Genomic DNA, 23,199 nt, shown 5'->3' with positions numbered 1-23,199 from the left:
ATAAAACTGAATTCTGACCCACAACCTGCTGCAACCTGCGCAGAGAGCTCTTTGTCTACAACCGCACTGCTGTCCAATCACACCTGCAGGAAGCCAGACGGCGGTCTTTAGGAGCAATCCAAAAAGCTGAATAGGAACTCACGTAAAAACCAGCCCCGAACCGCAAGGATTTAATTTTGCCCCTGCTTCCAGTTTAGGACTAACCAAAGACAGCGGAACGCCCTCCTCGGCCAGGCCCACCCTGAAGCCCGCCCACTCCTCTGCCTGCCCCAGGGTCGTGCCCAAAGACTAGCGCCGGGGGCTGATTCCGGCCCCGGGAGCTACGGACCGGGCTAGACGTCAGGAGCAGCCTCTCCCCAGCCGCGGCAGATTCTGGAGTCGCGGCGGAAGCGCCGGATGGGCGGAGCTTCTGCGCACGCCCTCTGCGCACGCGCGCTCGGGCCCACCCCCACGTGGAGGTGACGTCACGTCCGGCGGCCGGGGCGGCAGGGGCGACGGCGTCGGGTAGTGGCTCCGGGTCTGGCCGAGAGCTGGCCGGTGTCCCAGCTGCCTTCCCGCGCTGGCTGGGACTCGCCCCCCGCTCGCTCGCTGGCCCGGTCGGTGCCCGCCGGCCTGTCAGCGGCCCGGCCCGGCTTCCGCCGCCTCCCCGGACCTCTCAGTGTGAACCCGGGTGTGCTCCCACTCCTGGAGGTGAAGCATACCTGACAGGGACCTGCGGTCTGGGGCCAGTTGTGTTTACCTTTCCCATCGGGCGGACGCTCGCAGCAGGAGGTGTAATGGGCAGTGTTTCCTTCAAAAGGGCCTTTGCCTTAATAGTACAGTCTAAGAATGGTTGTCCTCAGGCCACAGGACCTTATCGTTGTGCAGCTGTTTGAATGCTTTTAAAAAAATAAATCTTCAAACTCATTCTGCATGTTAATGAGTTAGTTTGTTTTTGTTTTTGTTTTTAAACATCTGATGGGTCGTCAAAGCTCAGTGTCCTTTAGAATTGATTTTTCTAAATGAATCCTAATCTTGTGTCTGAATCGGTTCAGAAACTAACTGTTCAGTAAGGACGAAACTCCTTTCTGGTCATTGGGAACATCTAAAGATTTTTAACTCTTGAAGACTTACTTTTTTTTTTTTCACCAGCACTTTAAGCATTTGGGTGAGGCAGTGCAATAAGTTTTTGGAAAGTGCATTCCATTTTTACTGTTCTTGAAACACCAAATTAATTCCATTTTTTTCTTGACTTACCATCAATATTATGAAGTCAATATTTTGAAGGAACTGGAGACCACTGAGCGGTTGAATTCTCATGCCAGATTTTAAATCATTTTTTCTGCCTCTAACTCTGGTATCACTTGTCAACTGCCTAAATTCCTTACCCACTTCTGGTTATAATTTACTGCTGTTATCTGTTGTGGGTTTTGAATTTTGATAATTACATTTGATAGAACTGTGTTTAAGAGTAAAAGAGAAATAAGGGAAGGACTTGTGTCTTTTTACTTTTACATAATATCTCATTTTGCAAAATGCCCATTTTAGAAAACATTGCTAAGAAAGAAAATTAAAATCATCTGGGATCTTAGTACAGAAAGATTGCCTTGCTAGCATTTTGAAATATAGTCTTAATTTTTAAAATTAGTAAAAAAATCATAGTCTTTGGCAAAAACAAAACCAGAATTATAGTATATACTGTTTGGAACCCCTTCTGATAACATATCTTATCTGGTCTTCCCATTTCACTAATTTTTTTCTTTGCACATTTATAATAGACATAGAATATTTCATTGTGCTAGGAGCTCTAATAAGTAAAAATAGGAACCCTAGTGCATAAACCTCGTGCCATCTATTTAAGCAGAGGATTGTTGGCTTTTGTTTTGGTTTTTGGTTAAGGTGCACAGATGAAACAATGTTAGAGTTGTGTGAATGGGAAGATTTAATATTGAGTCCTGTGTAAGGGGAGACAGTTTATCCAACTAATTGAAAAGGTGGAGGAAATCATTGAAAAGTTGTCTAAATTTTCATTCTTTGTTTCTAGGCTCACTTGTTTATTTTCCTATGTCTGTCTCTTTTTCCTTCAAGAATGAAACATGACTGAGGACTCTCAGAGAAACTTTCGTTCAGTATATTATGAGAAAGTGGGGTTTCGTGGAGTTGAAGAAAAGAAATCACTGGAAATCCTCCTGAAAGATGACCGCCTGGGTGAGTTTTATATATTTAATTAAGCTCATTGATTCTCAGTCATTCTAGGTATTCCAAAGTAAATAATTACCTTAAAAGACATCCAGGGGTCAAGGCCTTGGGCTCAATCCCCCCCCCACACACACAATCCAGGGTGTTATTGATACATTTGCTCGTGACATGGTGACAGATTGGTATATTTTGAAAAAAGTTGTAGGTTTTTCAGACTTATATTTAACTGAGAGCCAGAAGTTTTTGCAAGGCCTCTTAAAAAGTCAAGATTGTTTTTTCTTATTATGCCTGCATATTTTCTTGAATTTCAGATATGTCGTCATAACTTCTAGGTAAACGTCTGCAACAACTCAGTCATGATATTCTTTTATGGAAATATTAAGGCTGCATTATATATTGATATTTTAGACTAGTAAAAATAAAGCCCACCGTTGATCAAAGTGGAACAAGCTAAACCATAGTTAAAAATAATATCTTATTTACACAGAGTAATTTTTGTTTATTTGTTTTGCAGGGCTGGGATTGAATCAAGGGCTCAGTAATGGCAGGCAAGCCATTACTGAGCTACATCCTCAACCCATCTAGAGTGTTTATAAAGTTTCACAAATGTTTATCATCTGGTCATTAGTCCTCATTATATAGTCTGTGTTTTAAGTATGCTGGCATTACATTAATCTTCTCCATTAATAAGTAGAGAAATAAAGGCTCATAGCTGTTAAGTATAATTTATCAGGATTTTCAGACTAACTATACCACTAGTAGCTATCGGAATTGGCAGAGTCACTTAACTACCTTGAGCTTCAGTTTCTGCATCTTCAGGACTGTTACTACCCAACATACTTATAGTATGGATTAAATGAAATAAATCCTATAATTTTAACTGCTACCAATATTATAGGGAATGTAATAAATATATGCCAAATGCCTCTCTTATGCTATTGATTATAATTGTTTTGAATAGCTAAGTTGTTGGAAGACTTTATCTAAAAACCAGATCAATATTGCCTTTCCTAAATTTGCCAATTCTCCTGAAGAAATATCTGAACTGTACTTTCAGATTTAAAAAGTGAAATGTATTTTACGTACTGTGATGAGCATGAAAAGCATCTAACTACTTGTTTCATTCTTCTTTAGATATTGAGAAACTTTGCACTTTCAGCCAGAGGTTCCCTCTTCCATCCATGTACCGAGCGTTGGTATGGAAGGTGCTCCTAGGTATGAAACCCAGGAGTTGGTAAATGTATCTTCAAAAATATTGAATATTGGGATCATTTTTCATCCTCTAGTCAGAACAAGGAGGATTTATTTGTGTTTTTTGCTGTATCTTGGGTCTTCCTCAGAAGACTGCTCACTATAAAACCCTTTAAGATGGCAACTTTAGCAGCAATACATTAAATATTACTCTTGAGTATCAGTTTATTAGTAATGCAAAATAAAGTTCCTGAAATAAAATGTGGAAAGAACATTGGGCTAGGAGAGAAGAGAACTGGTCTTTGCTGTCAGCCCAGAAATCTGGAGGAAAACCCAAGATACTAGGCCTCAGTTTTTGCATCTGTACAGTTAGAATATTGAGCTAAATTGCTTGTAGACTTCTGTGAGTCTCAGTAGTGGAGATATAACATCCTTCCCAGTGCTATTGGAGTCAAAAGGAGTCACTCTACTAGAAGTGTGAGTGAGTCACTTTCAGTGATGAGTGGCGAAATGAGAAGAACTGACTTAGTTTCTCTGGAAGAAAAGGTACCAAAAGTAGCTGGCAGCATCCCCTTGGCGCCCAAGATTTTTTTCCCTACCATTACTGAGCCCACTGAAGCACATAATACACATTTATTATCACCTCCCATTTTTCCTTAAAAAATAATTCAAATTTGTCAGCTCTGGGATAGCAGTGCTTTATCAGAAATAGGAACCATTACTGTTATTTGCTAGGTCTCCCTGTGTGCCTGTCACTCAGCTGAGTAGTGTACCTAAGTTATTCAGAGTAACCCTAGAATTCCCCTGGGTTAGGCCTCTGTATCCCGTTTTAAGTGTGCAGAAAATGACTTGCCTAAGGCCTCAGAGCCCTTGTCAGGAGATAGAGCTGGGGCTTAAGCTTTTTGTAGAGCTCACTTGAAGGTAGGCTGGATTATGAACCTCACTTTCTTTTTAAAATGTGTATATTTTCAGGGCTTGCAAAACCTGCAGTCCTAAGTGTGGTTGTATAATATGGAGGCAGAGAATACCGCCCAGGAAGCACTGCATAATGACACTTTGTTGTGCAGCTTTCAGCCTTTGTGCACTCACAATCTACAGATGTGGGGACAATTATTTGAGTTTTTGTCTTGAGTGTTTTTGCCTAAATCGTACTATTTCCAGGGACCATCAAAATAAACTCCTTCCAAGGTGGCAGGGTTCAGTTCTGCTGGGAAGTACCACATGTCTTAGTGACTCCAGTGGATTAGTCAGTACCCTTGTGCTCTGAAGTGTTCCTGAGTGCCAGTGCCTATTGGGCTTATCTTCACCTCTGTTTTTCTTACCTTTATCATGTAAGTCATTGCTCTGTTTGGAGTTAAAGGCACTGGGAATTTAGAGCTGTCGCATTATAAAGGACTCTTTTTAGCACAGGTTTTTGATTGCTCAGGGATTTTTGGATGCTGGCTTCCTGGTAACATTTTGGATAAATGTTAGACTTTTTAGAACCAACTCTTAGAAAACAGGTTTAAGATTTAATGTGGGAAGCACTGGGCTGCTGTTAATGGTGTGAAGAAGGTCCAGCTACAGCTGTCTCATGTGTATCGGCCCAGATGTGTAGAACTCTTCAGTGTGTTCCCTGGCTTCTCTGAAAGCCTGCATGGAGCCCTGAAGCTACGGTACATGTAGGTTCATTTCAGGAAAAGGAACATTTAAGTAGATTTTTTAGCTAGAGACTTTGAGCTCATCTAACTGCTGTTTCTGGAATGTTCTTTGGAATTCTGGATCTATGGTGCTTTGAAGAGGGAGCCATAGTCAAAATGCTCATCCTAGCTTAGCCTGCCCAAGTACTCTTCTGCAAGCTTTATGTACACTGATCTGTGTATTCATCACAACAGCTGTATAGAATTAGGGGTTACTGTTCCCAGCGTTCAGATGGAGAAGCTAAGGCATAGGGAGATGGAGAAAATTGCTGCAGGTCCTCCAATCAGTTAATTGTAGAGCAAAAAATTAAACCCAGGAACTTTGGCTCCATAGTCTGTGCTTCTGTACAGCCTGGTTCACTGAGTGAGGCTGGAAAAAGTAAAGCTGAAAGCCTTGAAAATTCATTGTCCTCAGATATGCTTAGTAGCGATGGTACTTTTTCTTATGAGGACTCTTGGGGTGCTGATTCTGCAGAGAACTTTCAGTTAAGTGTTTGCCCACTTCCTGCCTCTGTTAGATGAGGAGACACGTGCAGAGGGACTGACATTGTTGTGAGAGTCCTGGTGTTTGCACATCTGGGAGAAGACTATAGCATTACTGTCCAGTGGTCTTTCTTGTATATTTTTTTCATATCATTTGCTTGTTAACAAAAGAAAAGAAAAAAAAAGACGTGGTTCTTATGCCAAAGCTAATGAGTAGATCCGACATTTAATGTAGTGATGAGTATAAAATGTCATGATGATGAAGTATAAGTTGACCTTGTCAAAGAAGATCAGGGACTGTGTGGCCCGGAACATTTGATATTTTGTGAACAAGTTTTAACTATTGGGAAGAGAATGATTCAGCAGACTGTTGGTGTTTCTGAAGTACAGGAGGCCAAGTGCCAGATCCAGATAGAGGCCTTTAAAAGCTAACAGTGGCACGGGCTGACAACCCAAATTGAGTTAAACCATTATTATAATTGATGTGGTTATTATCTTGAAATCATGTGGCATACTAATTCAAAAGCTTTGGTGGTGTCATTTCATTTCTCTTTAATACTAATGATGTGTCATCATTCAAATGTTGATAGCATCTAAATTTCAGATTGTTACAGTGAGAAATCATAAAGAATCTATATGGTAACTAAATATTTGTGTGGATTCTAGTCTCTCATGAGCTGCTTCTTATACGATTCTTTTAATACAAGAGAGATTTGGAGTAGTGTCTCAGGGTTCTGCCTTTGTTTTCCTTCTGGGTCTCTGTAGGGATCCTGCCTCCACACCATGAGTCTCATGCCCAGGTGATGATGTACCGCAAGGAGCAGTACTCTGATGTCCTTCACGCTCTGAAAGTCGTTCGCTTCGTCAATGACGCTACACCTCACGTTGAAATCTATCTCCGCATGTATCAGCTGGAGTGCGGGAAGTTGCCTCGAAGCCCATCTTTCCCACTGGTTAGTGGTCACTTTTGCTCAACACATAGCCCAACTCTTGACTGTCCCGTCTGCCAGCCTTTGATTGCATGAGATTTGCCTTAGAAACTTTCACTGACGCCCCATTGTGAGTAGCATGAGTAGCACATCTTTATCTGGCATCCATGACCCTGCACATTCTGACCTTGTGTACTTTTTAAAAATACAGTTTAAGTATGGTCATACATTGTTTACCAACAGGGATACTTCTGAGAAATGTGTTGTAAGGCAATCTTGTTGTTATTTGTTATGCAGACATTACCAAGTATATTTACTCAAATTAAGACCACCATGACCAGGCAATTTAATCTTATGGGACCACAATCATATATTGGGTCTCTTGCAGATGTAATCACGTGGCACATGGGAATGTAATTACAAACCTATAGAAAAATTGCAAATATTATCAAGAATTCCTGTATACTGTTTTTTCTGATTCCCATTGTTAACATTTTAAGGCATCTGCTTTGTCATTTTTCCTATAAATCCACACATACTCCTTTTTTAAAACCATTTGAGAGTAAGATGTGGACATGATGCGCCAGGACCTCAGATATCTTCACTGTATACTTCTTCCTTTTTTTGGGGGGGGCGGGGAAATAAAGGATAAAGTAGTTTTATTGCTTTGCTGGCAAAGGAGAAACATAGGGGGGACTCCTGTCCCAAAGACTCTCCCCGTCAGGAGAGTTTTAAAGGATCCCTTGGAGGGTTATATTCCAGGTGTGCTCTGGTAGGCAGTCCCAGGGCACCCTGATGGCATGTTAGGATTCATTGATTAATTTGGAAGATATTCACTTCCCAGATCCTGAGCAGACGTCTCCTTCCTGTAGTGGGTATGTTCAAGGGCACTTAACTACGGGAAGAAAAGATACCACTGTCTCCCTAATCTTGTTAGGGAGGGCAAGAGGGGAGAAGAGAGAAAAAAAAGAAACATTAAAAAAAAATAAGCCTTAGAGCCATGAAGGCTACATTCAGAAGGTGAAGGGACCTCTGTTACATTTCCCCACTGTCAATTTCTACCTTCCATTTCTGTGGAAAAGTGGGCAATGATATCTCTCAGCTACTTTATGCTGAAAGAGGGCGAAGTTGGGGGAAGTTACCCAATGTCCTTGTTTTCTGTCGCCTGGGGCATGGACAGTTAAGGATATTCAGCATCACAGCAGTCCAGAGGTTCACGGTGGCAGTTGGCAGGTGACTGGACAGGGTATACATAGGCAAGGTTTATGCTAGGACAGCAATAAAGAAGACAGCAAAGGGTTACTTTTTTTGGTGAACAATTAATATGAAAACAACTAGTATTTCAGCCAGTCTCGGGAATATAGGCCACTATTTACTTCTTGAAGACAAGAACTCACCTATAAAATAATCCTAGTACAGTCATCAAAACTAAGAAGTTAACATGGGGATAGAATATTAACATGTAATCTACAGACTTCATTCAAACTTGACAATTTTTCCCAGTAATGCCCTTTGTCACAAACAAACAATGAAAGTTCTGGATGAAGATTGATTTTGAATTATGAATTGCATATATTGTATTGTCATGTTGCTTTATTCTCTTCAATTTGGGACAATTTCTTCAATTTTCTTATCTTTCATGCTTTTGACATTTTGAGGGGTATAGGTCATTTTTAGAAAGCCCCTCACTTTAGGTCTGGCTGGTGCTTCCTCCTGACGAGATCCAGGTGTCCACTCAGTGGGAATATCACATGGGTCACGTCCTTCTCCATGTGTTGTATCAGGAGGCACAGAATGTGGATTTGTCCCATGAGAGGTAATGCTAGTGTTGATCACCTGGTGATGGTGTGCCTGCTGGGGTTGGCACTGGAAAGTTATTGTTTCCTTTGTGGAGACTGTAAAACTACTACATGATTTTTTGTGTGTGAGAAATTTTTTTAAAATTTTAAATTTATTTATTCTAATTTGTTATATAAGACAGCAGAGTACATTTCAATTTGTAGTACACATGTAGGGCACAACTTTTCCTGTCTCTGGTTGTTCACAAAGTAGAGTCACACCATTCGTGTCTTCATTCACGTACTTAGGGTGATGATGTTCATCTCAGCTACATGGTTATTTCTTATTAAACTTTTGCCCATGAGTTTCACCATTTGTTGATGATTTCAAGAAATTTTTGAATTTTAATGTTTCATATTTAAATACTTCTGGAAATAGAAAAAGTAGTGCAGTGTCCCCAGACGCCTTTACCAGCATCCTCAACTGTATCGTTCATGACCCTGGTGTAGTGATCAGACCCAGAAAGCTAGCCACGATCCTACTCTAGCAACTAATCTGAAGAGCTTACTAAAATCTGCCAACTGTCCCACTCATGCCCTTCTTCTGATCCCAGGTGCCATGTCTTCTTTAATCCAGAAAGTTCCACAGTCTCTCTTGCTCTTTCATGACCTTGAAACTTTTGAAGAGTACTAGCAGTAGAACTTTTCTCCACCTGAGTTTGTCGGATGTTTCCTCATGATTAAAATCTGGTTATGCATTGTTCAAGAAGGCCACAGAGGTGTGATGATTGCTCCTGTTGCTGCTGGCCTGATCACCTGGTGAAGGTGGTGTCTGCAGCCTTCTCCACTGCAGTGTTACTGTTTTCCTCTTTGTGATTAATATGTAACTTGTGGTGAGGTTGAGGCTTATAAATACCCAACAAGTAATAATTCTTGTCTGAAAGTTTTTAGTCCTCTGATTGCCAAATGGTGGTTTTCTAACTCCCTTATTCCTTCTGTGCTTATTAGTTGTTTTTCTTCTATCAGGAGGACTTTTCCCCTCTCTTGCTTATAGATATCAATATGGATTTATGATCCTTTCTTATTCAGTGACCTGTAATCTGTTACTGCCCTATTTCTTTTTGTGTTCAGAATGTGCCAGATTTGGCTTTTGGGAGCACTTTGCATCTGACACCTGTGTCATTTTGACAAGTTCCCATCATTTCGCATGTTTCGTAACTTTCTGGCACAAGATGTTCCAGGCTCGTCTTGAGCGACTGTGGTACCAGCCCTCTCTTTTTGGAGGGGATGTGATATTCACAGACCACAAACCTGGCACTAAATGTGCTCCTTTTTTCCTGGGCTCTCTTTGTTTCCAGGCACTCTGAGCAGAAGCTAGGAAATCTCTGTGCACATACTCACTCACACTGGTATTCACCATGTCCCCTTGGTGGATGGATGGGTGGTTTTGTGTGGCACTGGGGATTGAACGCGGTACCTCACGTGCTATGTGTGCTCTACATTGAGCTCGGCCCCTGTACATCACATTCTTTCCTTCTTTCCTTCCATCTATCTATCTATCTATCTATCTATCTGTATTAAAAACCCCGAGTTCACCTGTTGGGTCTACTCCCACTCCAGTGTCTCAGGTTCTTTCTGGCTGTCACCGTGTCCGTGCTCCCAGTTCCTCTGGTTGCCTATGTGGAGAGGCCCCATGATGGGGCCTCAGTGTGTTTTCTTCTTTACCCATTTCCCTGTGTGTAACCAACCCTTGGCCCCGGCTTGCAGGCCCTTGGGCTCCTTGGCCCTGACCCTCAGGGTGCAGATGGTCCTGGATGTTCACCGCCTCCTCACCCTGACCTCTCGTCACCCCTCACACCTCCTTGGCCTTATCTGTTTCCTCTTCTAACCTCACTGGATCCCAACTGCTTTTTAAACTTCATCCGTAGCAAACCTTTCACTCTCGTTACTTGCACTACTTACCGCTATGAGAGAGGGAAGAGGAAGGAATAACTATAGAATCTAAGCTCTGGCTGTTTTGGTACAGTCCTCTCTGGGCATTTTAATGAAGGTTTTATGTGTTTGTTAGGTGAACAGGCTGCATGGTCCAAGCAGGGATTTGTTTGAGAGCCTGGCTATTCTATAAAATGTTCATTTTATTGTAGATTGGGCTTGGACTTATTTTTGTTTTTTGCAGTTAATGATGTGGAACCCATGGATAAACCTCAGAGCTAATAAAGGTCATCTACTTCTACTGAATTTGTCAAGAGAGAAGATACCTAAATAATAAGTAGAACTTTTCACTTGACTGGTGCAGTGGGGTTTCGAGCACCACACGAGTTCTCAACCTACACATTAGACTAGGCTAGATAATCTGGTAGCTCAAGAAACGTAAATGAGGGGCTGCAGCTCCCACCACACCCTGTTCAACCTTTCCCGGCTCCAAGCCCCGACACCTTCATTGCAGTCTTGGGCACACATGCTGTTGGAGTGTATTTTTTGAGCATGACACCACACCCTCCCCTGGCATAGAGCCCCAATCATTTTTTTTTTAAATTTTTAATCTGTGTGATTAAAAAGAATGTATGATGGTGCATGGCCAGGAATGTGGTGCCTGAAGGGCATTGGTCCTCTTCCCTTAAAGAGGAAGCAGTCAGGGACCTTGCACTGTGCCCAGGACTGCCTGGGAACCCCAGAAAGGAGACCTTTCTCTCTCTTTTTTTCTCTCCTTATCTGAACACATTTAAAAAATGGTTAGGGAAATTTATTCTCTATGATCCTAGCTCTGCTACTCTTGACATTTTATAGAATATTAACAAGTTGGAAGAAGCCTTAAAAATGAGATACTTTTTAATAAAATGGGACTTTCCAGGGAAGTAGAATGATACTTACTAGTTTCTTTTTAACATTAAAATCCTTCACTCATGAAAGCTGAGGTGAAAATGTAAAACTTTTGTAGATAGTAATGGTGTTTTAAAACAAAGTACATTTCCACATAAGGTTCGAGTAATCTTATAGCTTATTCTGTTGAAATTTACTTGAGGGTTTACTTTCAGATCTGGGTGTTGATGCATACTTTGAGAAATGCCATTCTTTTGATTCCTAAAGTTCTGATTCTAAGGATATTAATTTTTTAGATGCTTAAAGTTAGAACAAAATTCTCAAGGCATGTATGGATGCTTTGAAATATAGTAAAACCTTAGTTTCTTGAGTCCTTCAGTATTTGCAAATTCCTGTATTGACGATCTCTTTGGGTACTGTTTGTTCTATTGATCACATCTGTTTGAAGAATTTTCATCCAGCTCTGAGAATATTTTGGGGTGGAGAGTCAGTGCCTTGCTCATAATGGACATTGACTTGTGATAGGGTAGTGTTAGAAGTTGGAGAATTTGTGTGCTCAACCTGGAACCCAGCTGTTGATGAGCTACACTGATTGGAGCGGATTCCTATGGATGCCCATGCTCATCTCCCCCTTGCTCTGCTCTTTACTGGTGAACTCTGATTTTTGATCCCACTTTGATTTATTAATGCAGTCTTTTCACAATTTAGGGGGCAGGGTTTCATTTTTGTTAAAGAAATGTGTCTTCCTCCCTTCTCCTGCCTTGCTCTTGAGATTTATTATTAACCTTGCAGGAGCCAGAGGATGAAGTATTTCTTGCCATTGCTAAAGCCATGGAAGAGATGGTGGAAGACAGTGTCGACTGTTACTGGATCATCCGATGCTTCATGAACCAGCTAAACAACAAGTACCGGGATTCTTTACCCCAGCTGGTGAGGGGTTGTTTTGTTTGGGGCTTTTGGGGGGTGAGCAGTGGTCCTGGGGTCATCAGTGAATACTCTTACCCCCTGCTGCTGCTACAGTTAGGAGGGAAGCCTTTGTTGCAGGACTCAGCAAGGTTTTCTGTAAGAGACGGATGGTAAATATTTCCAGCTTGGTGGGCCAGATGGTCTCTGTTGTAACCAGGCAGCTCTGCTGTTGGGGCACAAAAGCAAACAGCGCACTGGAGAATGGTTAGGGTTGGCAGTACCCTGCTACAGGCCAGAGTGTGCCAACCCCTGCTCCGTGGTGTTCCTTACCCTGTTCCAGAATCCACTGAATATATTGAGAATGATCTCTCTGTATTAGTTAAGGTGTATATTTGCCTGCATATAATGGAAGCCCAAGAAGCTTGTTTTCTTTCATGTAATCAGAAGTTCAGAGGTGAGGCAGACCAGAGCTGGGACTGTCCTGCCATGGGGAAGATAGGACTTCTGCTCCTGTTTTTTTGCTCCAGAATTCTTTCTCTACTGTTCACAAGGTAGCTGTTGGACTGATAGTTATGGCATCCACATTCTGGGCTGGAAAGAAGGGAAGGAAAAAGAAATGAAGGAGCAACTGGGCGTGGTGGTGAATGCCTGTAATCCCAGCTGCTTGGGAGGCCAAGGCAGAAGGATTGCAAGTTCAAGGCTAGACCAGACAACTGAGCAAGACTGTATGTCAATGAAAAGGGCTGGGGATGCAGCTCAGTGGTAGAGCACTCCTGGGTTCACGCCTAGAATGGAAGAGAAAAAAAAGGCAAAGGAGGAAGAGGGACATGTCTGTCCAGCCTGCCACCCTTAAGCAGGTTTCCTTCTGCATGTGTGCAGGGACTCTTCTGGTAAGGTAAGAAAGTCTCCAGTCAGGAGGTGTTTCATACACTTCACTTGCTGGACACCAGAGCTCCGCAGCCTGTGCACTGAGTGTGGGGGGTCACCTTCAGGATCATGGGCTTCTTGGGTTAGGGCTGTCGGACCACATGGCGATGTCCTGGGAAGTGGTCCAGAGTCAGAGTTTGAAGGACAGTTTCCACTGGATGCATATCATTTCACACTGTCGTAAAGTGAAAAAATCTTAAGCTAAGCCATCATAAATTGGGGCAGTCTGCTGCTGGCCTCCTCCTGCTGTGGATTCTGGGAAACATGGATTTTAAAAGCTTGGCACATGTTCATCTTCTGTTAAAATGGGGTGCAGTTAGTGAAGGAGGGGTGTGTGGACGTGGGCCAGGCACCAGCTCTCTGCGCCGTGCCCTGGCTTGGGGATCCTGACAGCCAAAGGGCACTAGCTTGAGGGGTAAGCCAGTTTCCCTTGACCATTCTCTTTTTCCCCCCCTTAGTCAGCTCGTGTATAGGAATGAATCTGTCTGTTTTCCTTGGTTATTGAGTTGTTCATTTGAAGGTTGTACAGGATATGGTTACTGTGCTCTGGGGGGAGGGGGAATGTGGAGTGGTAGTGGAGGCAGGTGAGCCCTGGGGATCACTCTGGAGTCCATATACTGACCAAGAGGGAGGGCTGTGGGCCCTTCAGGTTCATGGAGCTTTTATGAAAACAGTTATTATGTATTTCAGTTAAGTAAAATTTGATTTTTAGGGTTCTAAAATTTGATCCACCTAATTGATTTCAATAAAAATAACTGAATCATGGATGGGGAGCGTAAGTAAATGTAATGCTAGTTGCCTAATTAAATCAGGAGATCTCAATTATATATGGTTTAATTAGCTTTTCTTGTTTAATATTGGAGTCAATGGCATTATTTTTAGGAACGTAAGTAGTATATGAACATATTCTTAAAAGAAGTTAAATAATCCAGATGAATCTCTGATTTCCTAAATCTTTACCACCTGTCCCCACCCCCTTACCTTCTCTAAGCAGTAAACCTTGCTGTCACCTGGTGAGTATTCTTCTAGACTGTCGTGCACACACATGTGTAAAGTGATGTTAAAAAGCACTTAAGTAGCATCATTCATGTACATGTGGCCCTGTAGTTCTTGTGTTTATTTTTATTTTTAACGTAATGCTTAGAGAAGTTTCCATGTAGGTACATATAGTTTTCAGACCTGGCTTCTTTCAGTACAATTTCTGCCACCTTTTGTCCTCCACCCAGGCCAGTTACATCAGTCTCTAGGGGTGAGGTGCTGGGGTGCTAATTTTTTAGAAGCTGGAGGCAGTTCTGTAGTAGGAGCCATTCATATGGAACCACTTTCCCTTCTAATTCACTCATAGCATTTCCTGTTGTGAGTTTGGCATAATGAGGAGGCAGAGCTGTGCTGACAGGAGACCCCCCTGTAAGTTCCCTGTGTGTGTGTCTCCTCTAGGTGGGGGCCTCTAAGCTAGTGTGCAGGTGAAGGGGTGACATCTTTAAAATCTGTGTGTGCCTTGTTAAAATCTTAAACTCCATGTCAGTTTATGCTTCCCAGACAGACTATGAGGTCTCCTCTTTTCAACCCCAGTGTCTGCACCTGATGGTGTCCATCTCTGAAGCATTTGTCCATCTGCTGGTGAAGTGCTTCTCATGTTCAGTTGCGTATCTGCAGTGTTGGGAGAGGTCCAGCAGTTTGCATATTTCTGTTTATTCTTTCCTCTCAGGAATCATGAGCATAATCTGGAAGTCTATCCTTTACGTATTGCACATGTTGGGAATCATCCCCATCTGTTGAGTAAGACTTTTAAGTTTTGATAAAGTGGAGTTTCAGTATTCTTTTGCTTGTTTTATATGTTAAAACAACCTTTCCATCCCAAGATTTAAAAACATATATTCTTTTAACATTTAAAAAATGCTTAACATTTTCAGTTTAGTCTCTCTTCCCAGGGATTTCTCATGAGAGGTATCAGACACCACTCTTTTATACCTGCCTACAACACCACAGTCCTACCAGTGCGCTCTCTCCCCCTCTGGTTAGCACACTGAGAATATTCTTCATGTCAGGAGTGCTAAATTTCCCTTATTAACCAACTACTTCTTTTCAGCATATCATCTCTGTTTACAGATGAGAATACTGAAGCAAGGAGAGATTCAGTCATTTGCCCAAGGTCACACAGTAACTGGCAGAACACACTACTTTTTCCCCTCAGATTCAAAATGCCATCTTTATTATATATGGCATCGCTGCTTGTATTTGAACCTCTTTTCCAGGTTCTTTTTCCCATTGAGTTATTTGTCTACTCTTAGGCCCATATAGTTCAGTTAGTACAGATTTCTAGTATATTTTGATAGCTGGTAGGAAAAGTTCCCTCTTTCTTTTTCAGAAATGCCTTGGATATTCTTGTTTTCTTTTTAGGAATGAATTTTAGAGTGGGAAAAATCTAATGTCCCATAAACTTTGATTTCCTCATTGGTAAAAACAGTTTATTTTAGTAAATACAATATAGTGCCTGACACGTAGTTTTTTAAAAGAGGTCTTTGGACTATAAGAAAAGCTAAACTTCCTGTCATTGCTGTTTGATTTGGGCTTCAGGCGATTTGCCTGTTGAACTTTGGTTTGAACGGTGCTGTCCTGAAGTTCCTTGTTGTCTTGCAGTGGATCTCTCCCTCTTGGTCTGTTGTCAAAGCAGAGTTTCCGTTATCCTGGTCTGTTACTTCTGTTTTTGTAGTTTGACCAGAGAAATTTGTGCTCACAAGGTGCAGGCTGCTTTCTCACCACTGTCGAGGGTGATCGACAGTGACACTGAGGTTCCAAGTGACGTGCTCGTCACGCTGCATGGTTTTCATCCCCAGGATTGCGTCAAGGCTTCCTCCTCACTGGCTTCCAGAATTCTGCTCTTTGGCAAGGCTTCTCATGGCCACGAGGAGTGGAGGCTAGCCCGAGTCGCGTGGCAGGAAGGCCTCTTCACCCAAACTCAGTTGTGCTCAGTCAGCAGAACACGTGAGTGGTCTTTGTGTGGCTGTCATCCTGTCTCACAGCCAGCCCAACAGAGGTGTTAAAATGAGCAGGCAGCAGCCTCTTCTTATGGGTGCGTCTCTTGTCGGGTTCCCAGTCTGTTGATGATGTGCTTTATCATCTTTAACAAGTTAAGAATTTGGGTGCATGGGAATATTGGAAAAAATTTTACGGAAAAATTTAGAACCTAAAGGTTCAGTGGTAACAGAATTATAATAGATTTTATTTACCATTTGCTGAGTGCAAAGATATCAGGCAATACCTTTCATTAAAAATATATACATCTATGTTTGAATTCACCTGTTTTCTTAGCTTAAGCCGTAGCCTGCAGCACACATTCTTTCCCATCCTGCTGTGAGCCTGGTGTGGCCGGCGTCCTGCCCTAGTGGGAGGTACCGATATTCCACAGTTTTTCAGGGCTCTGTGCTTCTCCATCATGTGTACATTCCCTAGTTTCTTCAGCCTGTTCTCTGTTGGCCACGTGGGTGTATCCACCTTACAGTTGTTACAGAGGCGCTGTTACAGATGAGCGGCTTTGTGCCTACATCTCTTCACGTTTGCCAGGAGAGTTTTGGTGTAGATGTCCTAGAAGCAGATTGGCTGGATCAAGGGGTAAATGCGTACATGACTTTCCTAGAGATGACCCATCCCCCTCACAGAGCTCGTGGTCTTCTGTATCCTCGGGACCAGTGGATCCATTCCTCACAGCCAGTTCCCCTGAGCGGGTGTGGTTAGTCTTTGGAGTTTTGCCATCCTTGAGGCTGACCCGTGCCTCAGGGTAGCTCTAGGTAGTACTTCCTTATGACACACAGAGTGGAGGATCTTTTCAGATGGGTAAGAGCAGTGTGCATTGTTTTCTAAAGCATTCTTGTCTCTTTCCTTCCCTATTTTTAGAAGCTCTATTTAGGGCTACTAACCCTTTAAGGTTATTTATTAACCTGGGAAAATACTCACAATTTGTTGAGTACAAAAAGCAGAATCTTAAATTGTATATTCAACATGAACCCAACGAATGACAGACTGAAGTATGTGTGTGTGTGTGTGTGTGTGTGTGTGTGTGTGTGTGTGTGTGTATGTGTGCACGTGCATGTGTGTGTGCAGGAAGAGTGGATGTGGTGCAAAACACATGACTGGTGGTTGTCACTGGATGGTGTGATTGTAAGTGACCTTTGAATTCTTTATTCTTTTCTGCATTTCAAGATTTCTTATACTAGCATATTATAAATCAGGAAGAAAAAATTTATAAGAAATTGGCAAAAAGGTGAACACTGAGTGATTATCAGTATATTCCTAAACTTCATATTAATTCATGGTATTCACTTACTCAAAAAATAACATATCTGGTGTTTACTATGCCAAGTCATGTGTGAGTCCTGGAGATCCAGCAGAGAACAAGACAGGTGTGCTCCCTGCTCTCAGTGAGCTTCTAGTCTCATCAAGGAGAAGAGACATAACAGAGGATGATTTTAAAACATTCTTCTGTATCCTATTTATTACCTGGGCTGACTTGTGGATGAAATTCTCTTCGTAGTGAGACACAGTACTCGTAATGAGATGGGTGGGCCGGAGCCTCACTGAGTGCCAGCACTTGCCTAGCGTGTGCAGGGCCCAGGCTCCATCCCCAGCACCACAAGATAAAATAAAGATGTGTGTGTTTCACCCATGCACATGGACCTTTTGGCAAAACCGGCCCAAATAACAGAGTAGGCCTGCCCTTTTTGGCTTGTCCTCTGGAACACCCCTTGTTTTGAGGAATGTGTGTGATATCCTTGAGGATCTTGGGGACTGTAATAGTGAGTGGAACTATAATTTTATGGTGAAGTTACAGAAACAGAAAGTAGTTAAAGAAGCCCTGAAAGAGAGGGGAGAGCTGGGCCAGATGTTAATAGGGGGTCCCTTCTTGGCTGACTCCTCTTCATTCTTCTGGGGTCAGCTCAGCTGTCACCTCTCCTGAGGAGCTGTTTCTGCTTCCCACACGTGGGTAAGATTCTCCTGGATGGGCCCCCCATCTCCTGCTTGCCCATCGCCGCATCTTAGCATCATGCTCTGTTGAAGCTGCATCTCTGCTGTCTGTCTCAGGCTGCGGCTCCTTGAAGGCAGGGACTTGAGCTTGTCTTTTGCTCAATTGCTTGCATGGCACACGTCTGCTTCAGTGGACACTGGAAAGGGTATGAATGGCCTTTTTGACAGAGCGGAGAGGGATGGGTATTTGATAACAAACACATGCATTTGTTTTGGTGAGATGGGATCTGGTGTACTCTTCATGACAGTGAGTACAGATCTTGGGGTTTGCCCCTCAGTGTCCGTTCCTAGCCAGTGGACCCTAAATCCAGTGTGGGTCTGGAGAGCTGGCTCTGTTGGCTCTGCGGGTCTTCCAGAGGGAGGGTACCAGACAGAATCCAGGTGCCTGAGTTATGTATCTGTTCCAAGAAATCCCTGTGCAGGCTTGTGTGGTACAGTGCTCATCCTCAGGAAGCCCTGTTGGCCGCACCTCCTGTGCTCAGTAGAGCAGTGGTGCATATCTGGTCAGTGGCTGATTGGCTCCTTCTTGCCACCATTTATTTGTCCCATTGTTCCTCTTTCTCCACACCTTAACCCCACTCGGTTTCTTTTGCTCGACCTCTCCTTAGCTCCTCCTCATCTGCAATGTACAGCTGCTGCAGACCAGCCATTAAGGTTGTGGCCTTTTTCAGCTCCCATAACATTCGAACTTTGTTTTGGATTTAGCCTTAGGCTGTTGAATCAACTTAATGCAATTAGAGTGACCAGCTCTTCTGTTCTGCCTGGAACTGTCCCACGTTTAGTATGGTGTCCCTGGAAGCCCTCCGGTCTTGGGAGGTGGTTACTCTTGTCCGTTGCTGACCTGGGCACTGCTGTGTCACATGGGACTGGGAGATTCTGAAGTTTCATCCTCTAGCATTTCCTTGAATTCAGCATGCAAACTTTTTTTCATCACAGGCTATAATATCAGGTGACATTATGTCATAGGAAATGAGTAATCTCTCTTCCTGTTGAATCTTTAGCCAAAGGCTTTTGAACAATACTTGAATCTGGAAGATAGCAGACTGCTGACTCATCTAAGAGCGTGTTCGGCAGTGTCCAAGCTTCCTTATGATCTCTGGTTCAAGAGGTGCTTCGCAGGATGCCTGCCTGAATCCAGTTTACAGAGGCAAGTATTTTTTTCACAGCAGACCAAAGACCTGGAGTTCAGGAAGAATCCTGGTTTTCATGTGACCATCCCCCAGCATGTAAATTGCTTTAGAATGAGAGGGTAGTTTGAAGCTACCTTCTCCAGCAGCTGCCATATCTGCACATGATTCTGCTTATTACTGCATACAAACTTAGAAAAATGGAGGGTCCCTTGTGTGTAGCTGTGCAGCAGTCATACCTAAAATGTCTCCAGAAGTTCATGGAAGTGTGAGCTCATCTTTTCCAGAAGTTGGCAGATCCTAATCTAGCAGGAATCTTCGTCTTACTTTAATCATGACATCCTTAAAGGAGCTGAGGGCAAAGATGTGAGGTGTAAGCAAGTCATTCTTAGGCATGTGTTTTAGGCATTTCTGAGTCCCAGCCCTACCCCTCCAGGACTTCATTGAGAAGAAATGCCGGACACTGAGCATTAGACTAGGCAGTGACGTGTAGAGTCTAATACCAACCTTCAAAGTTTTAGGAATTATTAGAATGATCATGTTAGATTGGTAGTGGCTCCTCAGCCCTTGGAGAAGTTTAAGGAATCTGTCTCCAGATAGCAGTGAAATTGACTTTATCTCATATTTCATGTCCTTCTTTTGTTGTTGCCTAATTGTATAGCATTGGGGGATGTTAGTAAAACAAAATCTTTGGTTTAGGATCTTCTTTTCTTTCCCTGAAGATGTTGGGTTTGTAACAGGAGGGAATGGGCCTTTGGCACATTCCTAGCAGAGTAGTAATTTGTTTTTCAGGTTTTAAAAATTTTACTTTGTTATATATGATAAAAGAATGCATTACAATTCATATTACACATATGGAGCACAATTTTTCATATCTCTGGTTGTACACAAAGTAGAGTCACACCATTCATGTCTTTATACATGTAATGATTTCCATCTCATTCGCCGTCTTTCCTAGCCCCACGCCCCCTCCCTTCCCCTCCAATTCCTCTGCCCTATCTAGAATTCGTCTATTCCTCCCATGTTCCTCCCCCGAAACCCCACTGTGAATCAGCCTCCTTATATCAGAGAAAACATTTGGCATTTGGTTTTTTGGGATTGGCTAACTTCACTTAGCGTTTTATTCTCCAACTCCATCCATTTACCTGTAAATGCCATGATTTTATTCTCTTTTAATATTCCATTATGTATATTTACCCCATTTTCTTTATCCATTCATCTACTGAAGGCATCTAGATTGGTTCTACAGTTTAGCTATTGTGAATTGTGCTGCTATAAACATTGATGTGGCTGTGTCCCTGTGGTATGCTAATTTTAAGTCCTTTGGGTATAGACCCAGGAATGGGATAGCTGGGTCAAATGGTGGTTCCATTCCCAGTTTTCCAAGGAATCTCCATACTGTTTTCCAGATTGGCTGCACCAGTTTGCAGTCCCACCAGCAATGTATGAGAGTGCCTTTTCCCCCACATCCTCACCAACACTTATTGTTGTTTATATTCTTTTTCTTTTTTCAAAGAGAGAGAGAGAGAAAGAATTTTTAATATTTATTTTTCTTAGTTTTCGGCGGACACAACATCTTTGTTTGTATGTGGTGTTGAGGATCGAACCCGGGCCGCACGCATGCCAGGCGAGCGCGCTACCGCTTGAGCCACATCCCCAGCCCTGTTTATATTCTTAATAGCTGCCATTCTGACTGGAGCGAGATGAAATCTTAGAGTAGTTTTGATTTGAATTTCTCTAATTGCTAGAGAGGTTGAACATTTTTTCATATATTTGTTGATTGATTGTATATCCTCTTCTGAGAAGTGTCTGTTCAGTTCCTTTGCCCATTTATTGATTGGATTATTTGTTTTTTTGGTGTTAAGACTTTTAAGTTCTTTATATATCCTAGAGATTAGTGCTCTATCTGATGTGTGTGTGGTAAAAATTTGTTCCCAATTTCAGGGCAGTAATTTTTAGTGAACTTTCCACTTTCCTTTGCTGCTGATTATGTCAAGAATATATTTCAGTGATTCATCTATTTTGTTGTTTTTGATGATTATTTAGCAGTAGTTCTTATCTGAAGCTTATACTTAAAATAGGAGTAATGTGATCTTATTTTGTAATTTGAGATGTCTAGTGAATATAAATTTCAAATTTATGTAATTTGATTATATCTCCTTATTTTTGTAGGGTTTGGGATAAAGTTGTAAGTGGATCCTGTAAAATCTTAGTTTTTGTAGCTGTGGAAATTTTATTAACTTTTAAAATAAAAGTAATGGCACTGAACAATGCGGAGAAGATAACGAAATTCCTGGAAAATGTAAGTGTGCTTTATTTGATTCATTTTTTTGTGTCGGGGACTCTTTGTTTCTTTGTTTTGTTTTGGTACTAGGGATTGAACCCAAGGCCTCCCACGTGGGAATCAAGTGCTCCACTGCCAGCCACACTCCTAGCATCTTGATTCAATTTTGAATCTAGAAATGAAGTCAGGTTAGCAAGCCAGATTTCTTATTGCATTAAATTATTTCTAAGAAATAATATAGTATCTTTTTAACACTAAAATAAACTTTTTTTTTCCTTAAAACATGTCTTTTCAAAGTTAGCCTCTGGATTGTAATGTGTGTACCCCTGTCTGGGGGCTGCTGGTCTGAGCAGCAAGGCCGTTGCTCAAGTGTGCCCACTGAGGATCAGAGTGCCTTTCCTAAGTGACTACCAAACAGGCATGTTTGGAGATGTAGTTGCAATTTTTTCAATAGAGTAAGAACCCTGATATCTTAGATTTTGTACATTCTTTCATTTCTGTTACTGTCTCACATGTAATCTCAGTAGGATTAGTCAGTGTGCTAAAGTATTATCTAATACATATTGAAAAAAGACCCAAATGAATCAGCTTTGCCCTGGAAGGAAGGAGAGTTAGGCCTGCATGAATAATATATCATAGATAGGACCCCAAATCTATCCTTTTTTTCAAAAAATAGATGTACACAAAACCTTTGTTTTATTTTCATTTATTTTTATGTGGTACTGAGGATTAAACCCTGTGCCTTTCATGTGCCAGGCAAGTGCTCTACCACTGAGCCACAACCCCGGCCCTCCTCCTCTATTTTTTTTTTTAATTAATATTAACATTTGAATAGTGGCTTGGAAAATAATTAGTACTAAGTGAAGGTGTGTTCAGCAAAGAATCATAAACATCATGATCAGAGGCCAACAGCCAGTGTCTGTGACGAGTAGTTTTCATGATCCTGTCATCCTGTGAACAGCTCTGTGAGGTTGGGCTGTCATTTCCCCCATTCTAGGGGCTCTGAACCCACCCTGAGCCCCACGATCAGTGGGCAGTACAGAATTTGAACCTGGCTGTCTACTTGGTATGTTCTCAGGTGACTTTAAAACAATCCTTTCATGCTGTACTTTCTGAACAGTAGTAAAATCTCCCATGGAAATCAGTTTTAACAGTGAGCAGTGAATGAGAGAAGGTCCTCAAGTTCCAGACACACATGTCTGTCTCACCCAGACTGGTTGCTGTTCACAGATTCCCCAGGACAGCTCGGATGCCATCGTGAGCAAGGCCATCGACTTGTGGCACAAGCACTGTGGGACACCGGTGCATTCAGTCTGAGCCTCCTGATGGTTGGGGATGGTCTGTCCCCTGGGCACTTTGTTCTTGTCACCAGTCTGCTAAGCTGATTGGAACAGTTGTCTTGCTCTGGTGCTCAACGTGAAATTTTTTTCCCCAGTAAAATAATTTAATGAAAAAAGCTGGTGTTGCCGTGTTGTGGATCAGCACTTCACTCACACTGGAATGCCAAGTTCACTGTTCAAGGGTGGTTAGGAAAAAGCTTCTAGTTCTGGAAGCAGTTCTGTCCGGGGGTGGGTGTACTCAGGAGCAGAGAGCAGCCTGCCCCACCTCTCTCTAATTAGCATCAACTCGTCACTGTTGAAGTTCTATTTCTGGAATAAAAAGCAACTTCCTTTGGTTGACACCTCAGTTTTATCTTTTGTTGGTGCAGAACTTGTTTAAATCTAAGCTTCCTTCTCAGGCCTCATCTTGCTAAATAGGCTTAGAAATAGTCGTTTCGCTCTTTTTCCCTGTGACAGTTGAACAAAGCCTTTATTGAACAAAATATGTCTGGATCTACTAACTAGGCACGGTGCTTGTTTGGAAGTCACTGCACCC

At 42.3% G+C, this 23,199-nt stretch overlaps 1 protein-coding gene across 1 annotated transcript; it reads left to right on the top strand.

The window, feature by feature from the left end:
• The first annotated feature begins 466 nt into the window (after positions 1-466).
• Tbc1d7 (TBC1 domain family member 7) lies at positions 467-22,958 on the top strand. Its single transcript, XM_026384587.2, has 8 exons — positions 467-690; positions 2,068-2,187; positions 3,313-3,393; positions 6,297-6,484; positions 11,851-11,988; positions 18,915-19,060; positions 21,213-21,342; positions 22,555-22,958. Exons 2-8 carry the CDS (start codon positions 2,076-2,078, stop codon positions 22,639-22,641), a joined length of 882 nt encoding a protein of 293 aa, XP_026240372.2. The 5' UTR covers positions 467-690; positions 2,068-2,075; the 3' UTR covers positions 22,642-22,958.
• Positions 22,959-23,199: the final 241 nt, after the last annotated feature.

This window comes from Urocitellus parryii, chromosome 8 (assembly GCF_045843805.1).
Source record: "Urocitellus parryii isolate mUroPar1 chromosome 8, mUroPar1.hap1, whole genome shotgun sequence".
NCBI classification, from domain to species: domain Eukaryota; kingdom Metazoa; phylum Chordata; class Mammalia; order Rodentia; family Sciuridae; genus Urocitellus; species Urocitellus parryii.
This window is presented reverse-complemented; position numbering and strand designations above follow the sequence as displayed.

Bases quoted from the DNA above. Each gene is read 5' to 3' on its own strand.
- Tbc1d7 (XM_026384587.2), top strand. From the start codon at position 2,076: ATGACTGAGGACTCTCAGAGAAACTTTCGTTCAGTATATTATGAGAAA. The intron at 6,485-11,850 runs GTTAGTGGTCAC...TTAACCTTGCAG, and splicing joins GAAGCCCATCTTTCCCACTG to GAGCCAGAGGATGAAGTATT. The intron at 21,343-22,554 runs GTAAGTGTGCTT...TGCTGTTCACAG, and splicing joins TAACGAAATTCCTGGAAAAT to ATTCCCCAGGACAGCTCGGA.